Source organism: Arvicola amphibius, chromosome 18 (genome assembly GCF_903992535.2).
Source record: "Arvicola amphibius chromosome 18, mArvAmp1.2, whole genome shotgun sequence".
In the NCBI taxonomy this organism is placed as follows: domain Eukaryota; kingdom Metazoa; phylum Chordata; class Mammalia; order Rodentia; family Cricetidae; genus Arvicola; species Arvicola amphibius.
In genome coordinates, this window is record NC_052064.1 from 9,817,358 (window position 1) to 9,837,809 (window position 20,452).

At 44.9% G+C, this 20,452-nt stretch overlaps 1 protein-coding gene across 1 annotated transcript; it reads right to left on the minus strand.

Moving 5' to 3' along the window:
* Window positions 1–235: 235 nt before the first annotated feature.
* Fzd1 (frizzled class receptor 1) lies at window positions 236–4,460 on the minus strand. The gene has a single exon (XM_038315363.2). It carries the CDS (start codon window positions 4,000–4,002, stop codon window positions 2,074–2,076), a length of 1,929 nt encoding a protein of 642 aa, XP_038171291.1. The 5' UTR covers window positions 4,003–4,460; the 3' UTR covers window positions 236–2,073.
* Window positions 4,461–20,452: the final 15,992 nt, after the last annotated feature.

Consider the following 20,452-nt stretch of genomic DNA (forward strand, 5'->3'; position numbering starts at 1 on the left):
ATTCCAAACAACGTTGAGGCCTTCCGCTCTCTGCTGCCAAGACAGCAGCCTTTGCATGGGACTTGGCAGATGCCACTTGGAAGGCAGGCAGGCTGGGCATTCTCTGGATTAGACTTTCTCTCCGATTCTTGAGGTTGTGACATTGTGGGGCTGGATATGAGGCTGGATTATAAACTGAGAAGATGCTTCAGAATGATCTGTTGTTATCAGGCACAAAACAATGTGATTTCGTACAAAACTTTCATTTTTTTATTTGCGAAATTAAAAATATGGCATTTTATATATATATATATATATAAACTTCTATTCCTCTATAAATATAAATGGTTTTGTGATAAATGGACAGAATAAATGCATACCAAATTCAAAAACCAATGTCAGTTTAGGGAACGACAGACAGATAAATTTAGGTCCTATGTGCCGGCGTTTTTGATAAACTCTTAAAGTTTAAACACTACAATCAGGAGGACTGCTTTTCTCTTCTTCAGAGAACTAAAGTGAATGTTCTAAATGGCTTTGAGAGATTCACACTCAACACACTGTAAATCCACACAGGAGCACACACGGTGGGTAGGATGCAGTAGGAATGTACACACTTCCGATTCAGCATGCAAGCCCACATTGCGTTTGTTTCTCTCATCTACCTCCTCCGTCTTTGGAAGTATACCAGGCTATTCCTGGGACTGTGGATGGCTCCTCCCTCAGAATGAGTGGCTGAGGAATCATAATATGTTGACTCTGTACAACTTCTCGGTTGTACAGTTGATACAAGTCTAATTGCAATCTGATTAAAACCAGAAAACAGCGTTTCATTTTGAGAAAGTCCACTCCCCTGAGCTCTCCCTAAATTTTCATAATCTGGGAATGCTCTGCTAGCCTGTGAAGGAAGGCGAAGATCAACTCCTCACCAGGCTTTCCAGGCAACCTCAAAGTCTCCATTTCATAGAAGGGTAAAATCTAAAAGCAGGCAGCCACACGGGATTGGGTGGGGGAGGGGCGGGAGCAGGTTACCAACCATCAAAATGCAATTAGAACTAACAATTTATAATCTCCCTCTTCAGCTTCTTCCAACCCACACAAAGCTTGCTGCCCTTCCACAATCACTAGCCACGTCTTTCCATAATGATGGCCAAACCCATAGCAGGTTCTTACACTAAAGAGGAAAATGAGCTCACCCATAAAAAGGCAGACTTTCCAAAGTTAGGCATCAGTTAGCACACTTACTCTCTGACCAGTTTAGGTGGGAGGAGGGAACATCCAGGCGAGGAACACCAGCGAAGAGGGAGGCTGGGCCAACAGGCAGTGACCACCCGGTGGGCTTCTATGAAACTGGAAGGTGGCTCTCAAAAACCAGCATGAGAAGTCACAGGGGCAAGGCTCCCCACACTGTGCCTCTAAATGGGGGGGGGGGGGAACTAGAATGGGCGGGGACCCACCTCCGGATGGGGAAACTTTGTGAAGCTCTGCACCTTGAGTTTCCACCGCAAGCAAGGAGGGGAGAGAGAAGCTGAAGGAAGCAGCGATGGAAAATGACCCTCAGTGCCATAGAGAGCCAGGCCCGTGCTCCCACAACTGCTGTGGGCACAAGGGCAGGGCACTCAGCAAGTGTGCTCCGTTGTACCTCCTCTGTAGTCTCCAGAAAAAGGCGAGTGAGAAAAGCTTCAAATGCTTAAACCTCCCTAAATAATTAAACATTTTCATAAAGAAAAGAAAATCGCGTGTTCGGTAGTCTTTAAATACAAATATACTTACAAAAATCTTACACAGGCTATTTACAATCATAAAAGCATACAGTCCCAGTATCAGAGCTAAGACTGGAGAGATGGGTCCACACACACACACACACACACACACACACACACACACACCTCTGGCAGTTGGGCCCTCTCTCCTTTACCCCAGGGATGGAAGTTTTTGCAGGAGCTCTGTTGTTTGTTGGAAGGAGCCTGCCAAAGTTGACTGTCTTGCGAGGAAGCCTGGCGTGGCCAGGCTTGGCAGGAATTCCATGGGGCCAGCTTTCAGACAAGGGCAGGATCTGACCAAGAACTGGGGAAGAAGGGCATAGTTCAGGTCTCAGACGGTAGTCTCCCCCTGTTTGCTGTTGGTCAGCCTCGTGTAGAACTTCCTCCAAGAGTTCAGTGTCTTGCCGGACCAGATCCAGAAGCCAGATGTGATGCCCACGATCAGCGTCATGAGATACTTGATCATGAAGACTGTAAAGTCGGGGCTCATGGGCGGGTGTGGTGGCACGCCTCCACCCCCCTGGAGGTGAGGGCAGGGGATGGCATAACTCTTGCAGCTCTGGGCCACCCAGCTGCGCTCCCACTGGTCCCGGAAGGCCTGTTCGTAGAAGTAGCAGGCGATGACGATGGTGGCCGGCACCGTGTAGAGCACGCTGAAGACTCCGATGCGCACCATGAGCTTCTCCAGCTTCTCGGTCTTGGTGCCGTCATGCTTCATGATGGTGCGGATGCGGAAGAGTGACACGAAACCGGCCAGCAGGAAAGATGTGCCGATGAACAGGTATACGAAGAGCGGCGCCAGCACAAAGCCACGCAGCGCGTCCACGTTGTTAAGCCCTACAAAACACACTCCGCTCAGTACATCGCCGTCCACCTGGCCCAATGCCAGGATGGTTATAGTTTTGATGGCTGGTACAGCCCAGGCGGCTAGGTGAAAATACTGCGAGTTGGCTTCGATGGCTTCGTGGCCCCACTTCATGCCGGCTGCCAGGAACCAGGTGAGGGACAGGATCACCCACCAGATGGAGCTGGCCATGCTGAAGAAGTAGAGCATCATAAAGAGGATGGTGCAGCCCTCCTTCTTAGTGCCCTGCGCGACCGTGCGCGCCCCGTCCTCAGCAAACTTGTCGTTACACACCACCCGGTCCTCCAGCAGAAAGCCAGCGATGTAGGCCACGGCCACCGCTGTGTAACAGCCGGACAAGAAAATGATGGGCCGTTCAGGGTAGCTGAAGCGCCGCATGTCCACTAGGTATGTGAGCACCGTGAAGAGCGTGGAGGCGCAGCACAGCACCGACCAGATGCCAATCCAGGTGCGCGAGAAGCGCAGCTCCTCCGGCCCGAAGTACATGAGCCCATAGACCTTGGTGGGTTCGCAGGGTGCGCCGCAGTCCTTCTCCCCCAGAAAGTGGTAGTTGAGGTAGGAGGGTACCCTGAGGGCGCGCGGGCAGGAGAACTTGCCCCGCTCCACTGTGCCGGCGCCCCCCGGGTAGCCACCTCGGTAACCACCGCCGCCGTGTTGCGGATTGCTGGTCCAGAACTCCGGCAGCAAGGAGGGAGTCGGGGTACCTTTGTCGGACGTGTTCTGGCCCACGCACAACTCTCCTGCGCCGTGCACCGGGAACTTCTCACACTTGAGCGTGTCTGGCCACTGGAAGCCGAACTTGTTCATGAGCGCCTCGCAGCCCTGGCGCGCGCGCTCGCAGAGGGAGCGGCAGGGCGGCAGCGCCTGCTCCAGCACCGTGCACACCGGCGCATACATGGAGCACAGGAAGAACTTGAGCTCGGCGGAGCACTGCACCTTCACCAGCGGGTAGAACTGATGCACCTCCAGGCCCGCGTCCTCCTGGTTCGTGTGGCCGAGCAGGTTGGGCATGATGGTCTGGTTGTAGGCGATGTCCGTGCACAGCGGAATGGATATGGGCTGGCAGTAGCCGTGGTCCGGGATGGAGATGCCCCGTTCGCCGTTGTACTGCTGCCCGCCCTGCTGCTGCTGGGGCGGCGGCGGGGCTTGCTGGCCCGGCCCGGGTACCTGGCCCGCCGCCTGCGCTCGGACCCCCAACAGCAGCGGAGCCTCCAGCAGCCAAAGCAGGAGCAGCAGCCCGCTCGCCCAGCGCCGGGGTTCAGCCCGGGGAAGGCGGTGGCCGGTCGCTTCCCCGCGCCCCTCCGCCTCCCGCTGGTCCCGGAGAGCCCCGGCACAAAGTTCCCAGCTCCGCCGGCCCGAGGCCGGGGACTCGCTAGGCGCCGCCTCCTCAGCCATACTTTTTCGGCTCCCTCCTCGGCGTCGGTCGGCTGGGGCAGGCAGCGGCGCGGCGGGTGGCGGCTCCCAGTATCTTCGGGGAGAGCTGGTCCCCGCTGGTGCCCTCCGTCGGGCTGCGGTCGCGCTCCACCCGCTCGCCCAGATCCTGCTCGGAGTCCCGCAGCCGCCGCCGCCGCCGCAGAAACTTGCGGTTCATGAAGCGCGGGCGGCAGGGAGAACGCGAGTGGTCCCGGCGATCCGGGGTCGCGTCCCTCCTTCCCGGCCCGCGGCGGGCTGGTGGCTCTCGGCCCCGCGGCGCCGCGCTAGTGGCCGCAGCCTGGGAGAGGAGCGGGCAACTCTCGGCAGCCTCGCTGCCGCCTCGGGTCCCCCCTGCGCCTCCGCCTCCTCCTCCTAGGCCGCCGCCTGACCATTTGTGTCAATCCCTCAACTCGCTGCCTCTCCTCTCCCTCGCGCGCCCTCCAACCGGTTTCCAGGCGCCCCGCAGTCTGTCTTTCACCGAGAGGGAGGAGCCTTGAAACCGACACGAAGCTAGAGGCTCAGGGACCGTCGCCCAATCGCGGCACCCGCTGCCGAGCGTAAAGGGAGCCCTTTCCCTCCCAGCCTCGGCTGGAACCGGCTGCAGGCGGGAGGAGGAGGAAGTGGTGGTGGTGCTGGAGGTGGTGGTGGCAGAGGCACCGCTCAGGCACAAAGAGTAGCTATGAAGCGGGACGGGCTTGGTTGCTTTTGCTTGTGAGGAAGAAAGAGCGAGAACAAGTAAGAGAATGGTCCCATATGCTGCTGGAGATAATGAATAGGAGTCGGCAAGCAGCGGGATTTAGCTCTGCTCTGCTTTTTTTTTTTTTTTTTAAATCTACTTTCAAGTTTTAAAAATCCTATCCTTGACTCTAGTCACAAACAGCTACTTTGAGCGATGGTTCTGAATGCATGCCCCTGACTTGAGAATCGGGTTTCCTTTGAGTCTAAGTCTGTCGAGATTTTGTTTAAAATATGACTCCAATAAACCGTGGAGCTGGCAGACTGGGCTCGGCGGGCTTTTGGACGCGCCATTTCCCTGGATCACTGTCGAAAGAAAACAACAGAACCAAAGTTTGGTGGGATGTAAAATGTGAGCTCAGATGCGTCTTCTATTCTATTAGTAGTGTGCTTCGGGTAATCATACTTCACCCCTCCTTTTTTAATGGGATCAGAAACAAGCAAAGGAGAGCTAGCTACCCATTAAATGTTAGAGGAAAGCGGTTGAGAACTTGAGAACCGAAGCCACGGGTGCCCCAGCATCAGACCAGCGTACAGGCAGACAGAGGAGCAATCCCGGACCCTTAGGGGGCCCCTTTTGAACTCCGGACACTGCTGAGTCCGGTATTTAAGTCCCCCAGCTGAGGTGCTCACAGCTGAAGGTATTTGTTTGAATACAAAACACAACCAAATCGAGTCTGAAAGCAAAGGGCCAACCAGGCTCCAGAGAGACAGAGACAGACGGGGGGGGGGGGGGGGGGGGGGGGGGGGAAGGGGGGGGAATGAATCTGTCTCAGTAGATACACATACACACGGTTTTTTCTTGATTATTTTAAAGAATTACGTGGATCAGATTTTCAATAAAGTATCATTGCGTTTTACTAGTTTTATTGAGATTTTCTCTTTTGATTAGCCTTATATGGAGAGACTGTTTCCCGATTATTTTTTATCGTTTATATATTCATTCTTTCAGTAGATACTTACCAGACATCCATTATACACTGAGCACTGTCACCGGAGGTAGGGGACACAGACGAAACCCTGGCACATCCTTAAAGGAGGGCACAGTACAGTGGACACAGGAATGTCAACCAGTGATGACAATGTACACCCGCGATCAAAAGGGCACAAGGGAAACAAATAGGCAACTAACGCAGGCCACAAGGAGTGGGAGGGTCCTACGGAGAGACAGATGTCAAATGCAAGAGACAGAAGCCTAGAGCAGCTTAAGTTTCTGAAGGGCAGGATCATAGAGTGTGCATGCCCTGGGCAAGAAAGGAAAGAAAGGGCTCTTTAACTCATGCAAAATAGCAGGAGCCAAAGTGCTCAAACAATAGGGAGCTATTGCAGGTGGCTTTCCCCCCTCAGAAACAGGAAGTGGTTCCTGGGTGTCTGAAACGGGGAACAGGGCACAAGCTGTCATGGAGAAACATCAACATTCCTCTATACATACAGATCACCGCTCAAGATGAGACTTGTCTACACACTCACGAGCACTGCGAGGTTTGTCACCATGTTGGTGTCTGAGGGAACCTGCAGTCATACTTTTACCTATGAAATCAGAGTGGCATCTATTTGTCTCATAGATACAGTATCATTATTTTTTTAAATGTTCACAGAAACCGCAATGTTCACTTTAAAGTTTCTTTTGAGTCTTTGCATGGAAGCTCGTTTAAAACTATCCTCCTGCCTCAGACTTCTGGGTAGCTTGATCACAGGTACACACTACTATGTCTGGCGTGTTTTAAAGTATTTTTGAAGAGGAAAACGAATTTTTTTACATTCCTAGCATGTTTTAAAGAGCAACAGGTACTAAATACATAGTAGGGTCACAGGTATTTGGGGACAGAAGTGTTGAACGTAACTCATGTGTCACATTTGATAGTGATAATGAGGTGGGCAGAAGCGTCCTCTTCTGAACCCTCATGTTCATTGCTCATTTTATCTTCTTATAGCTTCCTGGTCCACAGGCTCCCTGGTACTGGCTCCCTAACCTTCTGCTATGCTGCCTACCCCTGTCTCCAGGCTGAGCATCTTCACTGAGCCATCTCTCCCCTCTTAGACATCGGTTATAAAGATGCACCTGTCTTGTGTCTCGTCCTCGAAATTATTGAGCTGACGGTGCTAGGTGAGACGTGAAGTTATTAAAATGTATTAGGTACTGAGAAGCATCACATAAATTAAGCCTTTACCACCACTATCACCCCCCACGGTCTCGCTTTCTCTTCAGAAAAATAGGAATAGTGCAGGGGGCTTGGTCTGTTTCGCGGAATAAGAAACGGCTCTGTTTTCAAAGTTGCTCTAATGAAATTCCCGAACTTTCATCTCCCACCTAGCGATGAGATTAGGAAGGGGGCTGAGAAAGACAGTCAGGGTTTTCACCTGCAGGAACACAGGTCATTTTTATCATGTCCTGGACCTCGAAGCTGCCACCAGACCAAAGATACCATCCAGGAACTAAGTTTTTCCCCAGTTTACAATTCAGAGCACTAGGTCCAGATTTAAGGGATGTGTCAGCTTCAGGTTAATGGGTTATCTGACCTTGATTCCATCAGTTCCCACAGTCTCTCAAGTAACTCTCATTCTTGGTATTGTTTTTAAAGTCGGTTTTTTAGTAGATTCTTTCTTTAAAGAGATCACATAGAAAAGACGATGCAACGCCGGGGCCGGGGTGGCGCACGCCTTTAATCCCAGCACTCAGGAGGCAGAGGCAGGCGGATCTCTGTGAGTTCGAGGCCAGCCTGGTCTACAGAGCTAGTTCCAGGACAGGCTCTAGAAACTACAGAGAAACCCTGTCTCGAAAAACAAAACAAAACAAAAAAAGACGATGCAAAATTTGAAAAGAGATCATTTTCTAAGAGCTGCCTTTCAGTGTTAGGTCCTTTAAAGTAGATTTCCTGTTTATTTGTTGTGTCAATACAACGTTTTACATAGTAAGCACTTGTAACACAGAAGTTGCTACTAAAGTTTAAAAAAAATAAATAAAAATAAGTTTTAAAAATCAAGCCATCGGTGCCCGGCGCACCATGGCCACCAGCACCAACTTATGTTAGAGGGGAAGTCCATTGAGATGGTGATGTAGGCAGTGGAGAAAAGGAAAAAAATATCAGAAGAGAAATTTGAGTGCTGTATTTAAAACACTATTTTCTGGGGACGTGGAAAGTTTCTAGATTCACAGATTAAAAATTCCTAAATTAGTATGAAATGTTACGGCCTTGGTAATAAAACATTTCAACTACCCCAGCATAAACAATAAACATAACCTGATTTCTTCTTAGTTTTACTTTGGCAGGCATCAGAATCACCTACATATTTTTCTTATTTCAAAGATCTCCTTTGAGCAGATCTTTCCTAAAAAGTGTGAAGAGTCGCAAACTGCTTACACCAGTTGAGTCCGGACGGTGCGTTACTAGGGATAGCGATCCAGTTTCAGTTGCATGGTTTCCTGTAGGCACTCAAGAAGCTAGGTAGACGCTTCAGGTGCAGCCAGAGGGACTCACTTGGAAGGAATTTGGTTTGTTGTTGCTTTTAGATGACAGGCTTAGATAGCCTCAGTTGAATAACAGGAATTATATCATGGATTAAGACTATGTTCTTTGGGGATTATACCTCGGATACTTTCTTAACATTGGTTCACCTGCATTGTGTTCTTTGAAATGTATTTTGTTATGGATATTGATTATTAGCCGCCCCCCCCCCACCATTAATAGGTGAATCTAGGTCTCTTAGTACTAAACAATAGTAAATTCTCAGTGACTGTACATATCAGGGTAGGCCTTGCGTCTGACCAGTGCCACAGTGTTCCACCGAGTGCAGTCTGTGAGCATACCCAAGCCCAAATATCACAGAAGAAAACGCAGTTTCTAGGTAAGGATCATGGTGGCCCCTTGGTCTTTAACGTAGCTTCCTGTATCAGGATACTGGTGTAGGCGAAACACTGAGATTCGCTGTTGAGTTAGACCAGATTTTCCAAATTGTCTCCTGCGCAATACATGTTCTTCCCTAGGGGTGTTCTGTAGAATAAGTTTGTTCAAAGAAATTTGTAAAAAAAAAAAATACTCTTATGTTCTTACTGGAGATTTATGATAGTCTAAAGTCTATGAGAAGTGCTAAAGTAAATATTTAACTTTTGTCCTATCCAGCATTTTACACACACACACACACACACACACACACACACAGAGAGAGAGAGAGAGAGAGAGAGAGAGAGAGAGAGAGAGAGAGAGAGAGAGATCACATCAATGTTCTGCTTGTATTAATACTCTCCAGAATGCAGTCTGAGGAATGCCAGGATGGTCTATGTATTGTGAAGCTGTATCACACTGTATCACAATACTTGGACTCTTACTTCTGGATCAGGCGGGTGTGTCAGGAGAAAGAGAAAACTTGCTCCATTGTGCTTTGGAGCCCCGAATAAGCATGCTGATTGTTTAAGCGGCCAACAGTGGTAAAGGGGTTCACTGTATATTCTCCTCTCTCTGGGGCAGCAGCAAAGAGGAGTCCCCTCTGCTATCTTTCAAGAGATAGACTTGGTGTAGTGTACTTAACCTTTTGCTAGAGATTTCTTATTGATTGCCAACCCCCAAAAGTCCTGCATATTCCCCCTTATTTTTTGTTGTTGTTGTTGTTTTATTTTGAGATTTTCTTTATAACCCAGGTTGACCTGAAACTTACAATCCACCTGTTTCTGTCTTCTAAGTATTGGGATAACAGGCATGTGCCATTACACCCAGCTACATATGCTAATAATTATCTACTAACACATATCTGTTCTCTGAGAGCGAGTGTTTTCAAAGTGTTGTGCATGTGTACATGCGAGTACCCTTATGCACACACAGGTGGAGGCAGATGTAGGTGCCAGCTAGCCTCCTTCATCACTACCCCCTTACCTTTTTGAGGCAGAACCTCCCACTCTACCCAGAGCACAATGATTTATCTGAACTGGATGGGTAGAGAGCTCCAGCAAATGCCATGTTGGCATTACAGACACGTGCCACTAAGTTATTGTGTGTGTGTGTGTGTGTGTGTGCGTGCGTGTGTGTGTGTGGTATAAAGGATCCAAACTATAGTTATCATGTTTGCATGTCAAGCCTTAACTAACTGGTCCATCTCCTCAACCCCCTCCCCCCCAAAAAAAACCATCTGTATACTTTAAAAAACAACTGTCTCTTTTGTTTTCATCTGTACACAAATACGTTTTTAGCATTGATGAGATGCTTCTTGCATCCACTCATGCTCAGAACTTCAGTGTATAACTCTCTTGGAAAAGCCCTTCCTTTAGACACAAACGGACCCACAGTTTTCCCTAAAACAACTTAGCAAAAAGAGATTTTCAGGTACAGTACGCTCCTTTTTATATGTGGAAGTTAAAATTCACTAACTACACAAACAAACAAGCACACTTCACCTAAGTGTAGAATAGGGATTATTGAGGTTAGGAAGTGAGGGGGACGGCAGGAAATATGTCTGGATTCAATCAGTCAGTACACACTACATGCATTGAAATATCGTACTGACACCCACTAATAAAAGCAAGGTATAACAAAGGAGATTGTCATAACTTTCGCCTCATAGAGTACTCACAGCTGATTCGTAGTAAGCTCTTAAACCAACTTATCATCTAAGTGAGCTGTAATTTATTAGCATTTACATTTTAAATACAGTAAGATAGAATCAGTTTTGCTGGGCTTGTTCATAGGCCTAAGTGTGAATCCTTCCACACAAATATCATAGGACATTTTAAGACAGAGATAGGAAGTATTAAGGGACAAAATAACACTGAAATTTTCACCAACAAAGTTAATCCTTAATTATTTCAATTTTCTTGGCATTCAAAGAGGATGCTATCAAGTGAGATTTTTGCCGCGTGTACGTCTCCATCTTGAAAAGGACCAACTCTGAAGTCCCCAGGCCTCCTCTTCCTCAATTAGTTCTGTTGACGGTGTACAACTGGAAATGGTGTGTACTAAATGACAAAACTTCCCCCACGACATGCAGGCATTTCCACTGGATTTACAATGTAGTCTTTTGTGAGGCTCCAGCCAAGAAATATAGATGAACCCTCATAAATTAAAACCTTATGCATGGTGTGCTTGAAGAGGCCCGGCTGAGTGGCTAAGATGTGGGGAGCTGGATTTGCAATCCTTTGGTACAGCACGAGAACAAGAGAACAAGGAAAACACGTGCTTCTGTGAGTGAATGCTCGGCTTTCCCCCTGCACCGCTCGGCTTCTGTTAGTAGTTAGTGGATAAATAATTTTGTACATTCTTTTTAAAAAAATCGTAGTCTGATAAATTGTTGACTGTTCATTTGAAGTTTCTTGCTTTGTCCTTGCTCAAGGTAAACAGGAAGCTGATCCATTTTTTAAAATGTTGGCACAAATTATCAGCACCTTGGAATTATGACTAAAAGTGAAGGGAGTATGTTGCTAGACATTTGCACGTCAGATAGGAAACGTCTTTGTCCGGTGTGGGAAAAGCACTGGCCGGTCTGTGCTTCACCTGACATCTTAGTAAAGATTCCTTAGCACTGGGGCTGGAGAGATGGCTCAGAGGTTAAGAGCACTGACTCCTCTTCCAGAGGTTCTGAGTTCAATTCCCAGCAACCACATGGTGGCTCACAACCATTTATAAGGGGATCTGGTGCCTCTTCTGGCAGAACACTGTACACTTTGATGGAGGAGGGTCATTTGTCTATGTGTTACTTTCATTGGTTAATAAAGAAACTGCCTTGGCCCTATAATAAGACAGAAAATTAGGTAGGCGGAGTAGACAGAACAGAATTGTGGGAGAAAGAAAGCAGAGTCAGGCAGACACCTCAGGCAGACGCCATAGCTCTCCTCTCTGAGATGGACGCAGGCTAAGATCCTTCCTGGTAAGACACCACCTTGTGATGCTACACACATTACTAAATATGGCTTAAAGCAAGATATGAGAATTAGCCAATAAGAGGCTGAAACTAATGGGCCAGGCAGTGTTTAAATGAATACAGTTTCTGTGTAATTATTTTGGGTAAAGCTAACCGGGTGGCGGGAAGCAGCCCGCCGCTACCATCACAACAATACTTAATAAATAAAATCTTTTTTTAGCACTAAAAGGGGGAGAAGTAGAGAATGAAAACGAAAACTCTCCCATGAAAGTGTTCCTACCATAGTAGACCCTGATCTAATCTTCCCAAGTCTGCTGCAGGATGGCCACCCTCACTCAAGGCGGAGAACTGCACCTTGAGATGCCAAGTCTCCTGTTGATGCTAGAACCTTTGAATGTTCTTATGGCACACACCGACCACAGCCGCACACAAAGGAAAACTAATACATTCCATGGCATTTGTAGCCTAATTAAAGAAAGCTCATTAGCAAATAAATTTTTCCCCCAAGAACATACCTCTGAGACAGTCATTTGAATCTTTAGTATAATGATAGCAAGCACCCTAAGGGCAATGTCAGAAGGCTGTTCCACAAGACCATGTGACCATGACAACAACCAGGATACCATAGTGAGTCAATCTCAGCTTGAGAGATCGTGCCTGGAAGGAGGCAAACACCCAGTTCTATACAGGGTTTTCCTGTGAACGGTATTTGCCAAGGGTAGACCGTTGGGTGCTCTGCTCTCCATCCTCACATTTAATTCCACATTGAAAGAAAGGACAAGACACTAGAGAATTCTCACTGCTGGGTAACAGGCACGCAGTCTTCCATCACGGTGAGCGTGCCATATTTTATTCAGCCTCAGTTTCTTCATGTGTTACTCCATGGACATTGTTTATCTTCCTATTGTCATTGCAGAAAGGTCTGTGTGTTTACATTTGGAAGTCAGACTACTAATAAACAGGCTAGGACTCTTGTAGCTCTCTGATTTCAGGAATTTCTCTTCATGGTTGGTCTGATAAGACTGGGTGATTAGGTGCGATAAGAGTCTGTTTAAACCAAGTTCTTTCATTTCCACTCAGTTCTCTGGAGCTCAGAAGTAAGAGAAATCTGACTGCAGGAGCTGGTGCTCTTCCCCTAGAGGCCTCTCGGGTCATGTGACTCCTGTGCTTCAGGGCTTTCAGATTAACACAGACCATTTGGCATAGACAGAAAACAAGCTGCAGTTACTACCAAACGCACATGGATTGGGAAGTGTGCACACAGGTAAAGATTTGTTCTGATGCTCTGATAACGCTGAAAATTTCCCCTTAATCTCATTATTGCCCCACATTCATTCGTTTCCAAATGTTCTTCATAGTTCTACAGAAAAATGCTCCAAATTTAGTGGTAAAACAATACATCCTTTCATGTATCTCACAATTGCTGAGATCAGCAGTGTAGACAGACATCCAGAAATTACCGGAAACTAACAGAGAGGACATTAAGGACATCAAGGAGTGTCTTAGCCAGTCGTGAGATCAAGCAAAGAAGGGCAGAGGGAGAGTTTCAGAGTTCACTTTCCAAATGAACTGTTCTGGGACTGTCACCCAGAGAGTTGGAGTGACTTCACCAACGTGGCCATCTCTTCGTACACAGGAGCTTGAGGTGTCAGCAGACGAGGGGGAGCTGGGCATTCTTTCACAACTGAGGCTTGGATATTGCATGGTGTTGCTTCCAGAGCATTCTCATGACCATCCTTGAGCAAAAGCAGGTGCAGGGAGCATGTACCATGTCAGTGGGAACACTGTACATGTATGTAGCAATGACGAAAATCTGCAGTAGCAGGAAATCCAAATTTTCACTATGCAATTATATTATGTAATGGTGTTAAAGATGGGGTAGTGATGAAATATCAATTGCTTACTGTGCTCTTGTTGTCAGTTTTTAATCAAATTTCTGTTATCGCCATCTCTGTAGAGTGGGAAGAAGCATCGAGAGGCTGAGGAACTGGTCACACCCTGATGAACGGACAATGGAGTACAAGCCAGCCTGATTAGAGCCTAAAGGAGCTTAACCAGTAGGCTGAAAATTTTCTCTCCAGCTAAGTAGATTGAAGATCTGATCAAAAAAAATAAAGATATGACTGTCTTTATGAAGAGAAATCTTGAATAAAATCATTACAAAACAGATTTAGTGGCTTTGGGCCCACAAAAACTAAACAAAAATACCTCACCTCTACACAGACACCTGTACCTTGGCAGAGCGGTTTCCTGACAGGACTGGGCAAGCTCAGACTCACAGAACTGAAACCTTCCCCAAGAAGAATGAGATGAGTCACCAGGCCTGAGGCTGGCTGGCGAGGGACTGCTGGGAACCCAGGCTTTTGTCCTTGACTCTTAGTTGGATATCATTCCTTAGTCCAGAAATGGCTTACATCCAGAATTGGGCTCTTATTGAGACATCTGAAGGCAAAGTTGCTGCACCTTTCAGGACAATTAGAAAACAGATAGCTAATGTTCAGAACGGCAAAGCCCCATTCTTAAACTCAAAGTTCACACAGCAAACCAAGCTATCTAGCAAGTTCACTTCCTACCAAAAATATAAAGTTACAAGTAAATACAGATATTGATAAACTAAAAGTCCATGTTCTGAGGGAGCCTGCTTTTTACTGAAATACCTCCGTTTGCAGGTAGAAGAGTATAAGAACCCTTGTGATGCCAACTGCGGAAGAGCTAGGACTGGCGAAAAAAAGGCATTCTTGGGAGCTCTGCAGCTTTAGAACCAATTTGGATGCCAAAATTTCAACCCACTGGCCATTTTTCTCATTTTCCTAGTGTATGGGATTAGTCCAGGGAGGAAATGGCGTTTTTCTTATCCCCCTACTCCAACACACTTGCTACATATGGCTGTCATGGCTGCTCTGGCCACCACACAGAGGCCAGAGAACATTCTGGCTGCCCTTTCATTGCTTCTGGGGTCAGTCACAACTTGTCCTGTGTTGTAAGAAGCCGCTTGTTTGCTCCTGGCTGCTCAACCCCGAAATAATCTAACAGAATCTGTGTTAATTAAATCACTGCTTGGCCTATTAGGTCTAGATTCTTATTGGCTAACTCTTACATCTTAATTTAACCCATTTCTATTAATCTGTGTATCGCCACAAGGCTGTGGCTTACCGGGTAAAATTCTGGTGTCTGTCCCCAGCAGGGCTCCATGGCTTCTTCCTGACTTTGCCTTCTTTCTCGCAGCATTCACTTTAGTTTTCCCTCTGCCTAACTAAGTTCTGCCTTGCTATAGGCCAAAACAGTTTATTTATTCATTAACCAATAAAAGCAACACATAGACAGAAGGCCCTCGCACACCATTTCCCCTTTTCTGTTTAAATAAAAAAAGGAAGGTTTAAACTTAAACATAGTTAAATTACATATAACAAAAGAGAGATCAAGCAAGAATTAGTTACAAAATTTATATCTACTTTATTGTCTATCATAACTATATATTCTTCAACACTGTTAAAGACTTCAGAAGGATATAATATTACCTAAGAAAACAGGAAGTGCATTATAAGCAACTTCCAAAACTGTAGAATTGACAGAGACATCTTGCTGCCTGGACAGTCACCCAAAGTGTTTCTGTACTGTTGGGGCATCCATCTCACAGGTCCATAGTATCTAGTAGAATTTTCCATGAAGCAGGAAATTTCAAAGACAGTTCCACATATATTGACAGTTTGTCAGTCACTTTTTTCTGTGTCCTGCAGAATGTCTGGCAGACTCTTTCATGAAGCAGGAATCCCAAAGGATCATCTCATCTTTAAGCAAGTTCAGCAGTCATTTCTCTGTGGGTCCTGCATGTCCAGTTCATACAGCAAAACATCAAGCAGTTCAGGCAAGAGCAGTTTCTTGCCCAAATGGCTAACCAACTCCATTAGGAGCCTCTTCAATGCCCATCTTCCTCTTGAAGTAGATTGGCGCTTCAGGAGCAGATGTGTCTCATTGTCATGAAAAATCCTGAGTGATTAAAACATTTTAACTGCCATATCCTGAAAGTCTCTGAAATATTTGAAGAATACCTATCTAAATGAAATATATCTCTATATATCTATCTAGAAAATCTAACTAGCATGATTATAAGCTTGACTATTACAGATGACTGTCTATTAACCTATATTTCTTAATTATACATTACATTTTTAAATGAGCTGCACACACAATACTTTAATCAAGAACAGAAATATACATACAACAAAATTGACCTAAAATTTGTATCAATAAACCAAGACTCATACCAATGCAAATGATTCATCTCTATAGCATATCCCCCTTTAAATGTAAATAAACACTTACAGACAATCATTTAGGGAATTTGGGCGTAGTTCTCTCCAAACTGCTTCCTGCTTTTTGTTGAGTGGAGAAATTTTTGTGGGTGTTCATGGCAACCTTTCAGAGGGATCTTGGTCCATCAAACCACATTAGTCTGAAAGTATTCCACAGGCTCTCATCCTCTGTGGAAACAAAAGAAGAACCTCTTTTTGAAAGCAACTTATCCATAGATCCAAATTTTGAAGTCAAGATACCTTTAGAATATATATATTGGTTTAGTCTAGCAGTCTGTACAATGAAATGTCTCTTTGTACTTAGCTCCTTCACAGTCAAAAACTTCAAAGAAAACACAACAATATACATAATCCAGACTCTTTGTGTGTATTCCATCTTTACATGGCTTCTTTTTCTTCACTCCTATTATTTTTTCTACAAGTTTACTCTGTCTCTTGAAAGACTTTATTTTTGAAAACCATTTACTTCTTTTTATAACTCTCTATATTTGTTTACCTCTCTTTTTCTCTCTCTCTCAAGCCTATGTACATTTATCCAACACTGTGACCCATTTAGAGGTCTTTTTCCATCTGAATTTGTCTTTATTGTGTATGTGTGATCCTTTTATGACCAGGAGTGCTTCTTAAAATGCTAAATGCTTCTTACAAACCTAAGTGGAGGCATTGCTAGGACAAATGCAGCCCTGCCTGTTTGCCCTGCCCAGTCTGACCACCTCAACTCTGCTAACCGGTTGACCTATGCTGCCACCAAGTAACTTGCAGCACACTGTCCACAAACCCCATTAAATGCTCGGTCTCCTTAAAGAGTCAGAGTTCACGGGCAGCACGGCCCAAAAAGCCACTGTTTCAAAACTGTGTAATTTTTTTCTGCTATTTTTGAATCAGAAAAACCTCTCTTAAAGGAGCTACGGTGTTAAGTTGTGCTTAACTTTGTTTTTTTGCTTGTTTGTTGGCCTAGAATTTCTTCCCAAACTCTCACAGGTTTTAAGTGGATTTTAGTCAACCAGGTTGGGCACCAATTTGTTATAGGAGGCTGCTTGTTTGTTTACAGCTGCTCAGCACCAAAATAATCACACAGAATCTGTATTAATAAAATCATTGATTGGCCCATTAGCTATAGTTTCTTATTCACTTACTCTTACATCTTAATTTAACCCATTTTTATTAATCTGTATATCACCATGAGGCTGTGGCTTACTGGGTAAAATTCTGGTGTCTATTCCCAGCAGGGCTACATGGCTTCTCCATGACTTCATCTTCTTTCTCCCAACATTTAGTTTAGTTTTCCCTGCCTAGCTAAGTTCTGCCTTGCTGTAGGCCAAAGCCATTTCTTTATTCATTAACCAATAAAAGCAACACATAGACAGAAGGACCTCCCACACCAGTCCTGGTTAGTTTTCTTTTTATCAACTTGACACAGCCAGAGTTATCCAGGAAGAAGAACCTCAACTGAGAAAATGCCTCCATCAGTTTATCTGCAAGCAAAAGTGAGAACATTTTCTTGATCAGTAATTGAAGTTTGAGGGCCCAGTTTGCCAGCTTCCTTCTAACCCCTACAAGTGGTCCTGGGTTGAGCAAGTCACAGGGAACAAGTTAGTAAGCAACATTCCTCCATGGTCTATACATCAGTTCTCGCCTCCAGATTCCAGTCTTGAGTTCTTGCCCTGACTTTTCTTGGTGATGGAGTGTGACCTGAAGTTTGTAAGATGAAATCAAGCTTTTCCTCCACAAGTTGTTTTTGACCATGGCATCTTATCACAACAGCAGAATCTAAACTAAGACACAACCCTTTGGTATTCACTGCTTCGCAGAGCTACCATCTCTTGCCTCTGTCCTACTTAAATTCAGAGACCTTTTCTGACTCCTATAGGTAAGCTCCCTCAGTCAGTCTTGTTATGCAGAGGTCTCCAGGATTCACACACCTCACTTTCTGACATTGGGATGCTTCCCAGTGGACAGTGAATTAAAGGTCTAACTGGTCAATTGAGTTAATGAAAAACTTCAGTTCAAAATGGTACTCACCATCATCCAATCCAAATCCACACCATTCCCTTAATTATTCTAACATATAAAATGATGTCTCATTCTTTTCCAGAGACTTTCCAAAGAGCTATCTATGTTCTATATTTCTATAATATTCATTTATTCATTACTCATTCATTCATTCATTCACATTCAACAATCATTTATTGCTTCCAAAACAATGCCAGACAATGTGAGTTACTTTTCTGTCTTTGCAGAGCTGTCATTGTATCAAATGACACAGGAAAAAATCAAAATATCTATACTATTTCTCCACACATTCATAAATCCATCCATGCATATATATATGTGTGTGTATGTATATATATATGTATATATATATTGTATTAAGTTTTTAGCTAGGAATTATAGATGACTCTGGATACTTTCATCAAAGAAAGGTATGCATGGGAATGGCATGGCAATGTCTAACAGGATCTAAGGAAGAGACAGCAAAGTGCAAGGCCCGAATTGGCTGAATCTCTTTGAAGTAGTTTACAACCTTCCTTTCCATATGCTTCATTCACGTGACTTCGTTATCAACAACCCCAAATCTTGCCCTTAATAAGGGGACTTCTCCTATCTCGCTTGAGTGTAATGTCTGCTCTTGGGCTAATTAATGCAAGCTAGGGATAATAGTTTTAGAGGATAGCTGTGGTTGTCTGGGTCTGCCTCTGGATTGAGAAGTCAAGCAGACTCTGTAAAATTATGTGTACAAGAAAAGAAGGAATCGTCTCAAGGGCATCTGACCTAGTTTTAGGAAGAGGGTGCCATCAAAGTTTCTCTATGCATGAGAAAGATGATCTTACAATCCAAAGGAGGAAGAAAAATTAACACAGTCGAAAGGAAACATGGGCTAAGGATAAAGAGTAGGAAACCATGGAATGGTGTCTGTGAGATCCCCTGTGCAAAGAGGGGACTTATCAGAAGGCTGTTACTCAATGGCTTAATACCAAAAGGTGACGGTCTCACCTCAAACCCCAATTTCCTATCATCAGCTCTCCCTGGAAGCCTGCGGGAATCCTGGTAGCCATAAGGGAAGTCAGGGCTGGGCACCAAGAGCTGGGCTCTCGTTACTGTTAGTGAAAAGGTTAGTTGACATCTTTGTTTTATAGTCTGTTTTCACCTTCCAGAAACACTCACTTTCTTACAGAAATCTATTGGCTTTTCTATTGGTGTGGGTCAGGGAAGAAAAGATTGGTTAAATTTTCTTTCACCTTTTTTCTCCAGATTTCATCTGATGCAGCCCTATATAAATTTGAACTGAATCTTAAATGGTTGTCAGGCAGCTTTTCAATTCCTGAAATTAGTTTTTTTTTTTCTAACCTAAGGCCAGAAATTGAGTCGTTTTGTTCTTTTGGAGAAAGGTAATTACTACGAGTCATATGTGGTGAGATTCTGAGTCATAATTATTAAAATTGTAAAGGGATAGCAGCAAATACATACAGTGATAGCTTCAGGGATTCGTACTGAGAAAACCAGCAAGTCAGAGGGGAAGTAAATACGATCAGACAGTCCTTGCCATTCCTCCAAAGCTGAGGTGGTTTATTTTCAATCCTCTTGTGTTGTGCATCTGGAGAATGAGGGAGAAGTGATACTGCCCTGGATCCATTCCTAAGTCTCCACAAGGAAGGTAGAGCCCATGCTTGTGTTCTAGAAAACAGCTGCCATACTTTTAAGAAATTCCAAGGGACTACTGAGCCAGAAAGGGGCATGCTTAGTCCTACAGTGGGGTGCCATCTTGTGAATCCCAGTGCCAGCCAAACTCTTCCAGCTGAGTGGAGTTCACGAACTCAGACACACCGTGTGATGCAGAACTGCTCGCATGGGTCCAGTCCACCCACAGGCTGGCCAGACATACAAACGTTTTCTTAATGGAAGCTGTTTAATTTGGAGTGCCGCGTTATGAAACAGTAAATGCGTCAGCAAGATCCAAGGTGAGTTTCTTTTCCATTTCTTTAGAAAGATGCAATTTCTGTTATTTTCTTTATTTTGTGTCTTAAAAAACTTATTTAATACTTAAAGCATTTGCTGTTGATAATTATTATCAGAAATTGTATAGAAAAAGAAGGCTTCCTCTTAATCCCCTGGTCACTCAGTTCTAAATCCAGGATGATCACTCTTGGAAATTGCTTTTGTTCTGTTGTTTTGAGATAGAATCTCACTGTATAACCCCAAGATGGCCTTGAACTCCCAATCTTCCTCTTCTGCTTCCTAAGTGATGGAATTATAGGAATGTGTCATCATGCCTGAGTAGGTATTTGAATACAAGCACAAATATTGGCATCATCTTTTTTCATTTGGCTACATACTGCCATTATTCACTACTAAATTTTGATGATAGCTTCATGTTTGATTTACACAAAGCTGCCTTACTTTTTAAAATATGACATCATATTCTGTTGCACAACCTTAGTTTATCTAGTGATTCTCCTAGTCAATGCTGTTTGCTTCTAATCACAAATGAAGCTGTAGCAGGGCATAGTAACACATGCCTATAATTCCAGAACTCCAGA

Coding starts and splice junctions, on each gene's coding strand:
- Fzd1 (XM_038315363.2), bottom strand. CDS start 4,002: ATGGCTGAGGAGGCGGCGCCTAGCGAGTCCCCGGCCTCGGGCCGGCGG.